This window comes from Fringilla coelebs (genome assembly GCF_963513975.1).
Source record: "Fringilla coelebs genome assembly, chromosome: 17".
NCBI lineage: Eukaryota > Metazoa > Chordata > Aves > Passeriformes > Fringillidae > Fringilla > Fringilla coelebs.
Genome location: NC_140043.1, coordinates 5548807 through 5564677, shown reverse-complemented (window position 1 = coordinate 5564677; position 15871 = coordinate 5548807). Strand labels below are relative to the sequence as shown.

The following is a 15871-nucleotide window of genomic DNA, read 5'->3' as shown; positions in this document are numbered from 1 at the left end:
CTCACTTTCCAGGTGAGATTGTGACCCACAGTGGCATTACCTGACTTACCCTAGGTGCTGCTTCCCAAAATGGGACCCCAGTCCTGTGCTCTGGCCATGTTTCACCTCTAAAGGCAGCAGCAGAAGTACTCCTGCTGCTGGAACTAATTAAAGGCAAATTGGTAGAACTAGGGGCCATGACATGAGGAAATATCCTGCACAGCATCCAAGAAAGGCACCAGATAATCCAAAAGGCTCTTTAAGAGCCTGGCTGTCAGAAATCTTGGAATCTGCCAGGTCCAAAGCAAGCAGTTGCTTGCTCCCTCATCCCCTTCATTCCTTCACCTTAATTAGCTGCAGCATTTCAGACCCAGTGCCTCAGCCCAAACAGCACCTCTGGAACAGCCCTTGCTTCCACACAAGGAGCAAAACCTACAGGTCCTGAAGGATTTATTAAATCTACCAGGTGGCTGACATTTGAAATGCCTCTTTTCCTCCAAAGGCACCAAAGCCAGAATGCTCCACAAGCAGCCCAGGTCCCAAGAGTTGGTGTGGTTGCAGCAGTTCCCAAAGCTCAGGTGGGTGTTTACTCTCTGCTTCCCCAGCCCTTCGGGAATTGTTGTACACCTGGAACCTCACCCGTGGCACGATGGTGGAACTGGATGAGTTTTGAGGCCACTCCAACCCAAACCATTCCAGGATTCTCTGAGATGATGCCATGACCAGATGGGCTGAAGCTGTGGACTACACAGACAGGCTTAACCCTCTCACTGCCAACACAAACGTGTTCAGGAACCAGATCCAACACACAAGAGATTTCTGTCACTTCAGCTTGCATTGACTACCAAACACATCAAAATCCAGGTAATTCCCATGCCTCAAAAAGAACATTAACTGCCCCAAATCTCAAGTGTCAAGATGGGGCTTAGTAAAGGATTTTTTTTTTTTTTTAACACAACATCCTTTAATGCTGCAATTAGACTCTGTGTTCAGAACCCCCACCTGAGTATCCAGCAGCCAGTTACAAAAGGAACAGCTCTGCTGGAAGCTCTTCCCACCAGGGAACTGCCCCAATGCAAGGGCAGAGGGCCCCTTCCAGCACACCCACACACTGTTCTACCAGCAGGCCCTGGGCTTTCCTCACCCAGCACTCCTGGGGTGGCACCTCCAACCTCACCAACAGAGAAATCCCATTTTCTTCACACACCCTGGGCCACCTGCTCATCCCCAGCAGTGCCAGGCATATATTCACCTTCCCAAATAATTCACCTTCCCAAAAGGCCAGGCTGGCTCTGGTTTTCCTGACAATTCACTTCTCAGGCAGCAGAAAGTGAGATTGCACCTCACTTAAAGTAGTTACAAGTTCCCATTTTCCAACAATCCTTCTAGAAAACATCACTCTTGGCTGTTGCAGTTGCTCCCCCACCTCCCTAATAATTAGTTTTTACCTCAATAGCAGATGCAGTTGCTTTCTTGTAAAAACCCAGAGTTGAAAGATGACTTCTTTCCCCCTGGCATCACCCATTGTGTGGGAAAACAGACAATATCCCATTGTTCCATGTACAACACTCTGAGCTGTACTTTCTGCTCTGAACACGCTGCAACTCTACTTGAGGCTACAGCAATTTCCATGCAGGAGGCAAAGGAGAATCTTGTATCTGATCTAATACAGGATAAATCAATGTGCACTCATTTGTTGTTTATAGCTCCCATCAGCTCAAGGAGAGACACTGTCCTAGAGTTTCAAGGCTATCCAGGCTGCCTTGTAGATGGAAACAGACACTACACTTAGGAGGTATTTTGAGGGCTCTGTTCAAACATTTCCCAAGAGTTCAGGAGGGATGGGAAATCACTAAACCCTGGCAGGTTCTCATCACTCTCAGATCAGGATTTTGGGAAAGGCCAAGCCAGGTTCACATCTCCCTTCTTGCCTTCTATAGAAATTCAGTTTCCTATTAGTCATTGCCCTCAGGCAGGGGCTGGGGAGCTTAATTGGAGTTTGCATGGAGATGCTCAGATAAGATGTGCTAGGGAAGGGCAGCTCACATTCATTACTGTGCATCCAGGTGATGCAAGAGCTTCTCCCTGTCTCCTTCAGCTGCTGGAGCTGCAAAGAAAAATTACCCATCCCCTACACAGCACAGTCAGAAAACCATCAGCACCACAGGGAGCACATTTTTCTGGATGTGGTCTGAATTCCTGTCAACTTTGCAGGATTCTGACCCTTTGTGGTGGCTGCAGATGGGAGCTCCCTGGAAGCCCTGAATCCCAGCACAAGCCAAGCAAGGCAGAGTTTAATATTCCTCCCCATGCAAGTATTTTCTCTCATTAAATGCTTAAGAGCTGGAGGATTTGGGAGATTAATTTTTGCAGCTGGACATTTTCTTTAAGAATGCAATTTTCCACACAATTTTCCTCCTTTAGCTCTCTTTTATTCTAACCCCAAGACACCCACTTACCCAGGAGAGGACTCTCCTGCAAGGTTTGGAAAGGAATTCACTCCTGCACTTCAGTCCTTTCTTTTCACATCTGCTACAGGCTTGCTTTCAGAAAACCCTGCTTCTACTTATTTCAACCCAGAAACTTGTCTCCAGTTCCAGGCCATCAACACCAAGAATCCACAACTACAAATTCATTTATCCAAAGACCTGACTGGAACAAAACCAGACCACGGATAGAGTTGTTTGTTTTTTAATTTAAAAGCACAAGAAGCTCCTTAAAAACCACAAGAGCTGGCACAGTGAGGCACACAGCACTCAGTGACATGGCTGTGACAGGCTGGAGAAGGGTCTACAATTCAGAGGAGTTTGTGCACACAGGAACACAAAGCAAGGGTGAGATTTAATTATCAGCAGCCTCAAACATGTGATTGAACAAGGGCCAGCTACAGCCACTTTGTCCTTCCCCAAGTGTCACCTGGAAGAGGATGGGGGGTCCTTCACTGCAAACAGTCCCAGCCTGCTCTGGGGACACAGCTCAATGAAAGTTTTGTGTTTAATCTGCCCTTGGAGTTGATGATGGCCAGGCACAATAATGAGTGTGCTGCTCCTCCAAATTCTGGCTGAATATTCAATTATGAGAGTTTAGGCAAAGCCAGAAGGAAAGAGCCTCCTGACCTTCCCTGTCCCCATGTCCTCACCTTCACCCTGGCAGGCTCTCTCTCCCCTGACAAGCACTTCTCACACTTTTTCCCTGGCAAAGAAAAGCTTCTGCCTGAAAAGGAGACATCCCACAGTTCTGTTAATGCCATTTCAGCCCTCAGCAGCCAAGGGGAGGCAGAGCAGAGGGGACACATTTGATTCCTCACAGCCTCCACGAGACACAACTTTGCTGCATTTCACAGCAGATTTTCAGTGCAGGCAAAGAGCAAAAGCTGGACCCACACACGCTGGTTTTCAAACAAGCTTACTCTGGCCAGTGCTGCTGTCAGTGTGCTCCCTCCCTGATTTAAGCTTCCCGCTTCCCAGAGATAAAGGTGCCTTTCAAGTTGTTGATGCCAGCCTTCCCCTCCTAATCCTTCATCCCACCCTGACTTCAGAAGGCTCTGGATCATTCCCCATTGCTTCCAGAGCATAAGCTTTATATTTCTGCAGCAAATCCAACTTTAACAGTGATTAAAACATACAAATAAGAGATATTTCATTTGAAGGATGCCAGGAAATGAGTTCTCAAAAACCACACAGCGATCCTATAAGAAGCACAAAATTGGTCCCTAAAGAACTTCCCTGTATTTCAATGTGGAGAACTTTATTTATTAATACATTCATTCTCATGCCTGTGCTTTAACACAGTCATGCTGGCTTCAAGCAATTGTTAAGCCTCACAAAACTTCTTCTTTGAAGGGATGGGAGGCGAGGGAAAGAAAGAGGGAAGAGTGATTAAAATTAGTCACAAGGAATCCTATAAATACACCCGTGGATGGAGGAAGAAATCTCTCTTCTATTTAACTTAAAATAGAGGGCTAAACTTTAAAAGACAAACAGATGGGATGAAGCAAGGATAAAATAGAGCTCAAAGAAAGTCAACTGGGCAATTTAGTCAGGGATCTGTATTGAGGGGTAGCAGAGGAGGAGGAGGAGTAGGAGGGAAGAAGAATCTTGATTATCCAAAATTAATTCCTGAGTTGGGAAGTCATAAGGGAACTCATCTTATTGCTAGAGGAATCAAATCTCAGAGGCAGGATGGCACAGAGGTATAATGTGGAAAAAAGGGATGCCTGGCCAGGAGATGATGCATTTGTTCCAAATGTTCAGACTGAGGCAGCAAGGGCTACATCACAAGACCTGTGTACGTGCACCTGCAACTGGGGTGTGCTGGACAAAACTGCACAGCTCCATCCACGAGGTGTAACACTAACCAGAAACTCTGTGAACACACTCAGACACGTCTGCTGGCCACATCCAGCCAGCTGCAGGGTGAGGGCTTTAATGAAGGCACACTGAGGAGAAAAGCAAAGCTTCTGAGGGATGGTGGCTGTTGTTTTCCCCCTGCCAGTGGCCACAGGCTGGCTGTGCCTCACTGAACAGCACATATTGTCTAAAAGTACTCCAGGTTCTTTGATAAGAACACAATAAAGATGTGGAAGGGATTTATCAATCCCTTCTTGGAAAAATCAGGATGTAAAGTAGAAACAGACAAAACAAACCTCACAAAGCGCAGATATTTATGGCGCTAAGAAAACGCCACGAGATAAGTGCAGTGGGACAGCGCCGAGGGAAGGACAGCGCGCAGGAAAGGGCTTAAGGTCACACGGGAAACCCCAAAATGTGTGGTGGAAACAGCGCTGGCAGGACCCGTCCGGCCCCGCGGCGTCCCCGGGAGCTGTGAGCAGCACACCGAGCGGCGGCGGGCAGCCTGACCCGCGGTTACCGGGCAGCGCGGACACCGAGCCCCGGACACTCCGCCAGTCCCACCGGCAAAGCGGCCACCCCAACGCGACAAACACCGGCCGGGCGGCGACAAAGGGCTCTTACTTTCGTTGGGCAGCTCCTCCCGATCCAGCTCATCCAGAGGGGCTGAGGCGCTGCTCCCGCTGTCGTCCAGGGTGAGGATCAGCGGGACATCATCGTCCATGCTCACCGCCATGCCGTCCCTTCCGCGGCGGCCCCGCGGCTTTCCGCAGCGCCTTCCGCAGCTCTCGGGGGCAGCGCGGCCGTCAGCAGCTCTGCCGGGCCAGCGCCTGCCCGGGGCTGCCTGCGGGGCACGGGGACACCGCGCTGAGCGCACTCATCTCCGGACAGCGGCGAGCTTCCCGATCGCAGCGCAGGACAGCGGGGCTGTGCGGGGCTGTGCGGGAATGTGCGGGCCCGGCTCACACGGCGGGGCCGGGGCAGCGCCTCCCGGCCGGGGCACGGCTCGCAGGACAGCGGGCACGCAGCACGAACCGCTCCCGGGCGACCTGCTGGTGGCGCGGCTCCGGGCGCAGGGCCGGGGCCGGCATGGCGCTAGGTGTCCCGGGCACACATGGCTCCGTCCGTGCCCCGCAGCGCCCGAGGCCGCCCGCAGTCCGCGCACATCAAGTTCCCGGAGCGCTTCTGCGAACTGCGCGATGCCCCAAGGTCACGGATCTCTCTAAAAGGTGATGGAAAAGGAAAATGAAGCAGGCCCAGGACAGCGCCACGGGGACGGCTCACTGCCGCTGTCCCTGCCCAGCGAGAGGGACACCGGCACGCCGCTGTCACCGCGATGGGGAGGCCCGGCCCGGCGCCCTCCCCGCGCCCTCCGCCCGGCCCTGGGTGAACCTGCTCCTCACCAGCCCCCGTGCCCGCGGCCCCGGGACTCTCCGGACCTTCCAAACCCCCCCTCCGGGACCGCCCGGCCCGGGACCCCCGCACCCCCCGGCCCGGCCCGGCCCGGCCCCTCCGAACCGGCGCCCGCAGCGACGCGACTCTTCCGCGCCCCGCCCCTCGCCTCCAATTGGCTGCTACATAGCAAGCCCCGCCCAAGAAGGCGGGGGCTCATTGCTCCCGCCAATCCGCGCACCGAGCCTGCCCTCACCCCCGCCAGAGGATCCGCGTTAACCCCGCCTCCCCTCCCCGCGCACTTCGCCTCGCCATTGGATAGAAGCGCTGTCCCTCAAGTTAGATAGGGGTGCTGATTGGTCCGCGGTGGCGGAGGTGGGCTCTGGGGAAGGGAAGCGCGGGCTGCCATTGGCTGCGCCGAGGCCCCGCCCCAGGGTCAGGGAGGAGAGCGGCGGTCACCGGGCAACGGCGGAACGCGGGCGGGAGCGGCGAGGGGAGCGAGCCGGGACCCAGCGCCGCCCCGGGCCGGGACAGCCGCTTCTCCCCGGGCCGCACGGAGACGGGGAAGAAGAGGGAGCCGGGCCCTCGCTGTGCGCAGGCCCCGCGGACGGTAGGAATGGGTCGGGCCCGAGTGCAGCCCGGCCGGGCCCCGGCGCAGTGGGTGCCGTGAGGGGGATCCAGCAGCTCTGGCTCTCCAAAGGCCCTGCAGGACACGAACCCTGCCACGGTCAGGCTGCTGCCAGCTCTGCTGGCTTTTGGAGGGTCCACCGCAGTGCTCTGCTGGTTTCAGTGGAAAGCAGCCCTGCAGCCACACAGCTTCGAGCCCCAAGTAAGCAACAAGTCAGGGTGGAGTCAAAGGTGGAGAGTGAGATTTATGTCAGTGCTGAGCAGGCAGAAAAATGAGAGCAGCAGCAGGGAGGATCCGCAGCTGGGTTCAGGCCTCTGCATCAACAACTCTGGCCTGAGCTGAGCACCAGTGACACTGGGCAGGCTGGATCTGCAGGGAGGAAACAACTGAACATTTCCCCCACATCATTTCATTCAGATTTAATGTGGTCTTTTTTCCACAGGAGTACCAGCTCCAGCAGTAACAGAGCAGCTTTTGCTCTCTGCTGGGCTGCACAGCTCTGGCAGAACAGGAGGACAAGGCAACACTAAAGCACCAATGTGAGTGAGAGTCACAGAACAAAATGCAAACAAACCATTTATACTTAAACAACATCGTCCTCTTGTGTAAATAGCAAGGAAGTGCCAGTTGTCACCTCCTGGAAGGCCTTGGTGACAACCTGGGCCAGTGTGGGACCGGGAAATGTGGCTGATGAGATGGGCTCTAGCTTCCCCCACTGATTCCTTGGACCCTAAACACAGCAGTGGGGGTAAAGTGGCCAATCCTGGCCACTGTTAACTTGATTTTCAAATAAAATCTCTCCTTAAAATAAAAGGCTTCCTCTTTCAAGGACTCTAGCTCTCCAGGATCACAGTTTCAGCTCTCTGCTACTTAGATTCCAGGGTAGCTCCCCCAGTTTGCTGAGGACTCGCCTCTCTGGATCTCCCACCTGCTGCTGAACAGCATTCCTGCTCCTGTGTCAATCCTCAACCCTCTTGTCTCCATCTAGTGTCCAAACCACATCTGGGCTCTCCCCCAGCCCAGTGAGACCTGCAGCCTCCTCAGCCTGCACTGTGCCCACAAACACACCTGATCAGGCTGGGACTGACACCAGCACTGCCAGCCCCTCCTCTGAGAAGGCCACAGTTGTTTCCTGTCCCTCCAATTTCACCCCAGCTGGAAAAGAGCTGCTGGATTGCCTCAATGGGAAGCATTGGGACAGGTCTGACAGCTTGGAGTGACTCACAAGGATCCTCACTCACCTTCTCAGGTTTTAGTAACGTCAGGTTATTCCTGCTTCCTATCAGGCCCAGAAATGAGCAGAAATTCCCCTCAGTGCAGGCTCCTGGCTGGCTCCAGCTCCACCTGCTGGAGTGAGTCAAGGCTCGATCCTGCTGCTGCTCAAGGTGCAATAAAATCATTTCTGGGGGCAGAATGATGCTCTTAACCTGGCTTGGTGTGTCCTTGGGTGAACTTGAGTGTTTCCCTTGGCATGGGAGTTGCCAAACTCCCAGTAACCTCAGCAACTCCTCACTGCAGCCTCCCTCCCCGGGGAGCAGTGACTGCAAACCCCACATCACCCACCCCATGTGCTTTATCCACCTCCAGACACACAGGGCTGCTCTTTCCCACCTCAGCAAAGGAGGTGGAGGAGCTTTGGAGGTGCCCAGATCGCTCAGCAGCATCCCACAGATCCCAGATTTGTCTCCGAGCACTTATTTAGTGACACTGTGGCACTGCTGTGAGCACTTCACAACCCTCAGCCACAGAGTTATTGATCTACTCAGCACCTCCTCATCGCCACGAGCTGCCAAAATCCCTGGGCAGATCCTTCTGTGTCACAAAGCCCATCCAGCCTGGGACCACGCCGCTGCCAGCAGGACACAGGGCAGCGCTTTCCTCACCTCTGTGCTCGTCCTCCCTCGTCCTGCTTTGTCAGAGGAGTCCGTAAGGTGTGGGTGGCACAAAGCAAGGACAGCAGGGAGACACCAAGGCACATCCTGTGCATGGAGACAGAGGGAATGGAGCTCATCTCCTGGAGAAGGGAACCTTTGGGAGGGCCTCAGCAGCCCCTCAACACCTGCAAAGAGGAGGTGGCCGTGAGGGCTGGGCCAAGGTTTGTGCTCGGGTGCAGAACGAGAGAACAGACACAAAATCAAACTAGAAAGGCTCTGACTGGATAAAGGAAGAATTTCCACCCTGAAGACAGTGGAGCAGTGGGAAGGAGGCCAGAGAGGCTGTGCAGCCTCTGTTCCTAGGGGTTTCTACCACCTTGGACCCACCTTGAGCAGCTCAGACTAGGGACGTCCTGCATTCCTGCAGGCACGAGCACAGGTGGGATGGAGCAGGACTCCTCTCACCACACGTGCTCAGGTCCCTGTCAGGGCCCTCAGACCCCAACTGCCCCAGCCAGACTCACCTGGGACCCCACACCAGCAGCACCCCCTGTTCTGGGAGCTGCAGGGCCCCCGCCTGTCCCCACAGAGCTGCACTGTCCCTACAATGTCCCTGTACCTGTGCCTGGACGGGCCCTGTGCTGCACTGGGGGCACTCCTGCCCCCTGCTGCTCCGACCTCCTGGCCGGATTTCCCAGACAGCAGGAACCTCCCCTGACAGCCCTGCACATCACGGGAAGCGGCTGTTCCCACCAAGGCTCTCCCGCTCTGGTGCCATGGGCGTGTGCCCTGAACCAGGAGGTCACTGCTCCCAGCACTGTGGTCACCTCTGGCTCCTGGCTTGTCTTCCAGCATGGAACAGCCCCATCCTTTGTTTCCAGCCATGGAAAAGCCCAGGGTCCTCGTGGGCTTGGCCTCAGGTAGCTAAGGCTGTGTGTACATCCAGAGGGACACTTGGCATCACTTCCAGGGGGGTCTGCCTGTGCAGCCACCTGCTGCCTTGGCATTCCTGGGCACAGGAGATCCAGACACGCTGTTGGACCGACCCCTCACCAGAGGGCCCTGGGGGGCCGCAGGTGTTGTTGGAGCGCTCTGGTTCTTCCACCTTTCCGAGCCGAGGTTGCAAGAAAGGCGAATCCTGTCCGGGGGGGGGCTCAGCCGGCTGACAGACTGGGAACGTCCTCTGCCAGGAGCAGCCCAGCCTTTGGGGCAAGCATCGCTCCCGGGGTGTCTCCAGGCACCCAGCTTCTCCTCGCGGCCGGGCTCGGATGCGGCGGGCGGCGCGGAGGCCGGCGGGTGCACGGCTCGCAGGGGAGCGCCCCGGCGGTGCGGGGAGAGGCCGGGCTGGCTCTGGGGGGCGGGCGGGGGGCTCCAGAGCAGCGAATGGAGCTTGGCTACATCCTCCTTCCTCATGCGCGGAGCTGCCCAGGCAGGCCCCTGCGGCTTGGCACCAAACAGGGACTCGTCACAGAAGGACGGAGCGTGGCTTCGGGACCTTGGAGGGCGACAAGCGGAGAAACACGGCTTGGTTACAGCGGGGGAAGTCGGAGGGGGAGCCGAGGTGTCGAGGGGCTCCGCAGGGAGCGAGCCCCGAAAGGCGGGGCAGCGGAGGGAGCGCCCCGCGGCACGGCTCACCTGCACTGGCTGCCGGGCCGGGAGCCGCGGGCCGAGGGAGCCGCCGGGGCCGCCCAGGGCGGCGGGAAGGCGGGCGGCGGCGGGCGGGCCCCCGCGGGCCGGCCGAACAGCGACTCGTCCACGAAGGACGGCCGCACCCGGCGGCGGCCCCGGGGGCCCCGCGGAGGGCGGGCGGAGCCGGCAGCCGAGCCAGCGGCCGGGGCCGGACCCGCCGCCCGCATGGCCGCGGCCCCGGGGCGGGCTCGGGCCGGGCCCGGCCCCTTCCGCCCCCGCCCCCGCCACGTGGATCCGCCGCCGGTACCGACATGGCGCCGCGCGCCCGCCGCCAGCCCCGCGGAGCGCCGGTACCGGGCGGGGACGGGGGCGGGGACGGGAGCGGGAATGGGAACGGGAACGGGAACGGGAACGGGAACGGGAACGACCCGAGCGAGGCGTGTCCCTGCACCCAGTGCCGCTGCACCCGGTACTGCGGCCCCGGTCCCCATGTGCCGGTGTGCACAGTACCGCCGTCCTTAGCGCTAGTGCCCGTATTCCTGGTACGCGTGTCCCCACGAGCAGTGTTCCGGTACCCGTGTCCCAGTGCTAATGTCCCCAGTACCCGAGTCCCCAGTGCCAATGTCCCCAATACCCGTGTCCCGGTACCCGTGTCCCAGTGCCAATGTCCCCAGTACCCCAGTCACCAGCACTGGTGGTCCTGCCTGCCATGCCAGCAGTGCTGCAGTGACCCTCACCCATCACCACGGCCATGTCCCCCACTGTCCCCAGGTCCCTGCGACCTCACTGCCCGCCTTCCCTACGGCCGCCGAGGAGGACGATGGCGCCGAAGCCGAGCTGGACACTCAGGCCATGGTGCGGGCCCAGAACCAGAAGAAGAAGAAATCCGGGGGCTTCCAGTCCATGGGTGCGTGTGAGGCGGGGGAGAGCTGTCCCTGGGACAGGGACTGTCCCCTCCTGCCCATGCCCCTCACTTGTCCCTGTTCCCCCAGGCCTCAGCTACCCTGTTTTCAAGGGCATCATGAAGAAGGGCTACAAGGTGCCCACGCCCATCCAGAGGAAGGTGAGCCTGGGGAGCGGTGGGTGCCTGTCCCAGGGGGTGGCAGGGGGACAGTGACAGTGGCGGTGACGGTGGTGTCCCACAGACCATCCCTGCCATCCTGCGTGGCCGGGATGTGGTGGCCATGGCGCGGACGGGCAGCGGGAAGACGGCCTGTTTCCTCATCCCCATGTTCGAGCGGCTGAAGGCGCCCAGCCAGGCCGGGGCACGCGCCCTCATCCTCTCGCCCACCCGGGAGCTGGCCCTGCAGACACTCAAGTTCACCAAGGAGGTACAGGGGACCTGGGGGCGAGTGGGAACAACAGGGACAATGGGTTTGGTTCTACATCCCACCGATGTTTATTGCTCACCCTACAGCTGGGCAAGTTCACTGGTTTGAAGACAGCCCTGATCCTGGGAGGAGACAAGTAAGCTGTTCCCATGTCCCCTCCAATCCCTGCTTCCCTGAGCTTCTCCAAAACCTGGTGAGGGGCTGAGCTTCCCAGTGCCACAGTGCCACCCCAGCCTCTCCCCTCTCTCACAGGATGGAGGATCAGTTTGCTGCCCTGCATGAAAACCCTGACATGTGAGTGGGGCACAGGGAGGGGACCCAGTGGGGAAATGGCCACCAGCCATGTGGGGACATCCTGGTGTTTAGAGCTGATGTGCCTGATGGGCATTCCTGGTGTTCCCTTGGAGCAACTTCCTGTGGGACAACAGACTGTCTTTGGGTTGGATTTGGGACTTGCTCCCAGGATGGTGTGGGGACACTGTCAGCCCCTCTGCCTGGTCCTGTCACAACCTCTGTCCCCGCAGAATCATAGCCACCCCTGGGCGCCTGGTGCACGTGGCAGTGGAGATGAAGCTGAAGCTGCACACCGTGGAGTACGTGGTGTTCGACGAGGCCGACAGGTCAGCAGGGCTGTCCCCAGGGCTGGCAGTGTCCCCACATGGGTGAGAGCCCAGGGGTGGCAGACCTGCCATGTCTCACATCCCCTCCCCTGCAGGCTCTTTGAGATGGGCTTTGCTGAGCAGCTCCAGGAGATCATTGCCCGGCTCCCAGACTGCCACCAGACCGTGCTGTTCTCCGCCACGCTGCCCAAGCTGCTCGTCGAGTTTGCCCGGGCGGGTGAGGAGCTGGGGCAGGGGGCACTGGGGACAGGGACACGGCACAGCCCCGCAGCCAGGCCGAGCCCAGCACTGGGAAAACCAAGCTGGATTAATGCTGGGCCAAGTGGGTGTCCCCAGCAGGACACCCCTGAGTGTGAGTGACCCATGTCGTGTGTGCCACCACAGGCCTCACCGAGCCGATGCTGATCCGCCTGGATGTGGAGTCCAAGCTGAGTGAGCAGCTCAAGGTGAGATGGGGGGGTTCAAGAGGGGCTTTGTGCCCCCTACCCCCTGCAAGCCACCTGCTGCCGAGGAGGGGACGAGGGTGGCAGTGGTGGCACGGGGCTGAGCGCTGCCCTCCTGCTGCAGCTGGTGTTCTTCCACGTGCGCGGGGACGACAAGCCGGCCGTGCTGCTCCACCTGCTCCGCTGCGTGGTGAAGCCCCAGGACCAGACAGTCGTCTTCGTGGCCACCAAGCACCACACAGAGTATCTGAGGGAGGTAAGTGGCATTTGGGTGTGCCAGTGGGGGCTCTGCAGCTGTGTCAGGTCCCTGCTGGAATCTCTCCCTCTGTTTCACTGGGTTGAAGGAGAAATCTCAGAATAGGTGATCATGGAGGTGCTGCATCCATTCACCCCTCAGAGAGAGGAGGGAGCACATCAGTGGGATTTGGAGGGGCAGGTGGCCACTCTGGAGTCTCTGGCCCTGTCTCTCTGCTGAGGGCAAATCCATCCAATCTTCTCTCCCTTTCCCAGCTGCTGACAGCACAGGGCATCCGCTGCACCCACATCTACAGCTCTCTGGACCAGACTGCCCGCAAAATCAACATTGCCAAGTTCTCCCAGGGCAAGTGCCCAGTGCTGCTGGTCACCGACGTGGCTGCCCGGGGGCTGGACATCCCCATGCTGGACAACGTCATCAACTTCAGCTTCCCTGCCAAGGGCAAGCTGTTCCTGCATCGTGTCGGTGGGTGCCAGTGCCCACCTGTGTTGTGGTATTGAGGGACAGACTGGGGACAGGGCAGTGTCAGTGTCCCTGATGTCCCAGCTGGACTGCGAGGGCTCTAGGGAGCAGGATGGAACCTTCCCTGTAGGGCTTCCCCTTGCCCCTTCCCCAGCCACCCACAGCCCCTTGCCAGCCATGCCCCCATGGCTAATGTCACGTGTGTAGACTGCCAGGGACACCAGGGGTCCCTTGCCTGGCTGGAGCCAGGCTGGGCTGGCTGGGCATGGTTTCCCATTCTCCTCTTGCCCGTGCCAGGTCGCGTGGCCCGAGCTGGCCGCAGTGGCACTGCCTACTCGCTGGTGGCTCCCGACGAGCTGCCCTACGTGTTCGACCTCCACCTCTTCCTGGGGCGCCCGCTCGTCCTCGCCGGAGCCCAGGAGATGCCTGCAGGTGAGGGGTGGCTCCTTGGCCAGTGCTGGAGTTTGTGGTCTTGTGGGGGTGAAAATGGGGTGTTGGGGGCTGTGATACACCCTGTGTGTGGGGGATGGTGACTGAACAGTGCCGAGCTCCCTGGAGCTGTCAGCTCTGCTCTGAGAAATGCAGGCTGGGTGCTGGGGAGGTGACAAGCTGTGCCCTGGGCTGCAGATGCTGGCGGGGTCCTGGGCCGTGTCCCCCAGAGCCTGGTGGATGATGAGGAATGCCTGCTGCTGACGGACCACGAGGGCTCTCTGGAGCTGCGCAGCCTCCGCCGCGTCGCCGACAATGCCCACAAGCAGTACCTGCGCTCCCGGCCCGGCCCCTCGCCCGAGTCCATCAAGAGGGCCAAGGACCTGGATGTGTCCCAGCTGGGCATGCACCCCCTCTTCAGTGAGTGCTGGGGGATGCCGAGGCAGGGGACCCCGTTGCCCTTCCCATGAAACTGATCTGTGCTCCCCAGGAGCTCGCTTTGAAGACACCGAGCTGCAGAGGCTGAAGTTGGTGGATAGCATTAAAACCTACAAGTCCAAGGCGGTGAGTTGAGATGGATGAGAGGGGATGGGATGGGATGGGATGCCCATGTGGCTCAGTGGGAATGATGCTCCTGCCCTGGGCACAGACCATCTTTGAGATCAACGCCACATCCCGCACACCGGCCAGCACCGTGATGCGATCGAAGCGGCGCCACGACCGCGCCCTGATCGAGAAGTTCCAGCGTGGGCAGCAGGAGAAGCGGGCAGCAGCACTTAAAGGGCAGGGGACGTGCCCAGCCCCTCCCGAGCCCCAGGATGGGGAAGGAGAGCAGGAAGACCTCCAGGTAATTGGGTCATGAATGCAGGAACTGCTGCAGAGCTGCCTCGGCCCGGTGCTGGCAGCACCAGAGCCTCAGATTGTGCTGGGGTTTGGGGGTTGGTGCAGAGACTTGTGGGGATACTGGGGGGACGTGGCTCCTGAACCTTCCACTGTCCCCATCCAGGACGTGTTCTCCAACGTGGGCAGCCGGAAGCGAAAACGGGGCCGAGGAGGAGAAGATGGTCCCAGGAAAAAGCCACAGCAGCCAGCGCAGCAGGCTGAGGACTTCTACATCCCATACCGGCCCAAGGACTTTGAGAGTGAGCGGGGGTAAGTCTGGGGGGCTCCTGCTGCTGTCCCCTCCCAGCCTTTGTGGGGGCCGCTCTCATCACCCCCGTTGGCAGGCTGAGTGTGGGCGGCGAGGGCAGCGCCTTCGAGCAGCAGGCGGCCGGGGCCGTGCTGGATCTCATGGGCGACGAGAACCACAACCTCAACAAGAACAAGCAGCTGCTCAAGTGGTGAGTGGGCTTTGCCCGTGGGCTGGAGGGAGAATCAGGGCTGGGGGTGGCACTGCTCGGTCCCACCACCCTCGTGTCTCTCGCAGGGACCGCAAGAAGAAGCGGTTTGTGGGGCAGACGGGCCAGGAGGACAAGAAGAAGGTGCGGACGGAGAGCGGGCGCTACATCAGCAGCTCCTACAAGAACAACCTGTATCCTGCCATGGGCACTGCTGCCTGCCTGCGCTGGGCGCTGCGGGAGCAGGGCTGGACCCACGCGTCAGGGCTCCATCCCCTGCCAGGGCAGCAGCCAGGGGAGGGAGCACAGTCTGACAACCACAGCCCAGGGTAAAGCGAGGAGTCCCCACATGTTCCCTTAACCCACCCGTCCCAGCTATGAGAAGTGGAAGCAGAAGTACAAGGTTGACGAGCGGGATGAGGATGAGGAAGGGCCACGCAGCAGGGAGCAGTTCCGAGGGAAGCACAGGCGTGGGCACGGTGAGTACCTGAAGCGAGCAGCAGAGCCCTGCACTGTTCCCCTCAGCCCGGCTCTGAGCACAGCCGTGTCCCCCACAGGCCCCACGCAGCCCCCGGCGCAGGGCAGGGTGCGCTCGGAGCTGAAGAACAAGCAGCAGATCCTGAAGCAGCGCAAGAAGGCGGCCAAGCAGCGCTTCCTGCAGAGCGGGGGCCTGAAGCGGCTGCGGGCGCGCGGCCGGCAGCGCGTGCAGGAGCTGCGGCTGATGGCCTTCGGGCGCCGCGCCGGCCCTGCCAAAAAGGGCAAGCTCAGGAAGAGGATGTAGGGCACACGGCCCCTGCGCCCGGGCTGGGAGCTGGGCAAGGGGACAGTAAATATTGCTTGGTTTTGCATCCCGGCTTCTGGCTGTCCTTGCTGCGAGCATCGTGCCTGGGGTAATTCTTTCCCTAGAGACACAAGAAGAAGCAGGTGCTGCGGCTGCATGGCTGGGTGTATTTTGATGTGAAGCACCTTCAGCAGCTCCCTCCTCCTCATCCTCCTGCCTGCGGTGCTCTGTGCAGGAGGGAACCTCAGAGTGCCCGGGCCCTGCCTGGGTGTGGTGCCACCCCAGTGTGACTGTGCCGCTGCTGTCCATGTTGCCTCCTGACATGGGGTTTCCAGACTTGCAGGAATTGCCTCCATCCACA

General features: G+C 59.1%; 3 protein-coding genes across 6 annotated transcripts in view; 1 reads left to right on the top strand and 2 right to left on the bottom strand.

Moving 5' to 3' along the window:
• TPCN1 (two pore segment channel 1) overlaps positions 1 to 5885 on the bottom strand; it is a 42433-nt gene extending 36548 nt beyond the window's left edge. Inside the window, exons 1-2 of one of the 3 annotated variants that reach the window (XM_084216966.1) lie at positions 5847 to 5885; positions 4953 to 5550 (exon numbers count right to left, since the gene is read on the bottom strand). In XM_084216966.1, coding sequence (XP_084073092.1) covers positions 4953 to 5064 — 112 coding nt within the window. In that variant the 5' untranslated portion in view covers positions 5065 to 5550; positions 5847 to 5885. Of the gene's footprint in view, positions 1 to 4952; positions 5691 to 5731; positions 5827 to 5846 lie in introns of those variants that run through there. The other 2 variants (XM_084216967.1, XM_084216968.1) reach the window with 2 other exon arrangements.
• Positions 5886 to 6658: 773 nt separating this feature from the next.
• Positions 6659 to 10078, bottom strand: RITA1 (RBPJ interacting and tubulin associated 1; the record flags this gene model as incomplete). Its single annotated transcript, XM_084216988.1, has 2 exons — positions 6659 to 9717; positions 9858 to 10078. The coding sequence occupies 2 exons, from the start codon at positions 10076 to 10078 to the stop codon at positions 9183 to 9185; spliced, it is 756 nt and encodes a 251-aa protein (XP_084073114.1). The 3' UTR covers positions 6659 to 9182.
• Positions 10079 to 10144: 66 nt separating this feature from the next.
• DDX54 (DEAD-box helicase 54) lies at positions 10145 to 15566 on the top strand. Of its 2 annotated transcripts, XM_084217134.1 has the most exons (20): positions 10145 to 10201; positions 10623 to 10758; positions 10844 to 10914; positions 10997 to 11182; positions 11269 to 11318; positions 11435 to 11476; positions 11707 to 11802; positions 11898 to 12019; positions 12187 to 12248; positions 12370 to 12501; positions 12756 to 12966; positions 13261 to 13395; positions 13591 to 13812; positions 13883 to 13956; positions 14042 to 14239; positions 14399 to 14544; positions 14619 to 14732; positions 14819 to 14923; positions 15105 to 15208; positions 15287 to 15566. In XM_084217134.1, the coding sequence occupies exons 1-20, from the start codon at positions 10163 to 10165 to the stop codon at positions 15508 to 15510; spliced, it is 2469 nt and encodes an 822-aa protein (XP_084073260.1). In that variant the 5' UTR covers positions 10145 to 10162; the 3' UTR covers positions 15511 to 15566. The 2 variants fall into 2 exon arrangements, with proteins under 2 accessions (XP_084073260.1, XP_084073259.1); XM_084217133.1 differs by having other exon boundaries at positions 15105 to 15566.
• The last annotated feature ends 305 nt before the right edge of the window (positions 15567 to 15871 follow it).

Coding starts and splice junctions, on each gene's coding strand:
- DDX54 (XM_084217133.1), top strand. CDS start 10,163: ATGGCGCCGCGCGCCCGCCGCCAGCCCCGCGGAGCGCCG. Junction 10,915..10,996: donor CCACGCCCATCCAGAGGAAG/GTGAGCCTGGGG, acceptor GGTGTCCCACAG/ACCATCCCTGCCATCCTGCG. Junction 14,924..15,104: donor AGCTCCTACAAGAACAACCT/GTATCCTGCCAT, acceptor CACCCGTCCCAG/CTATGAGAAGTGGAAGCAGA.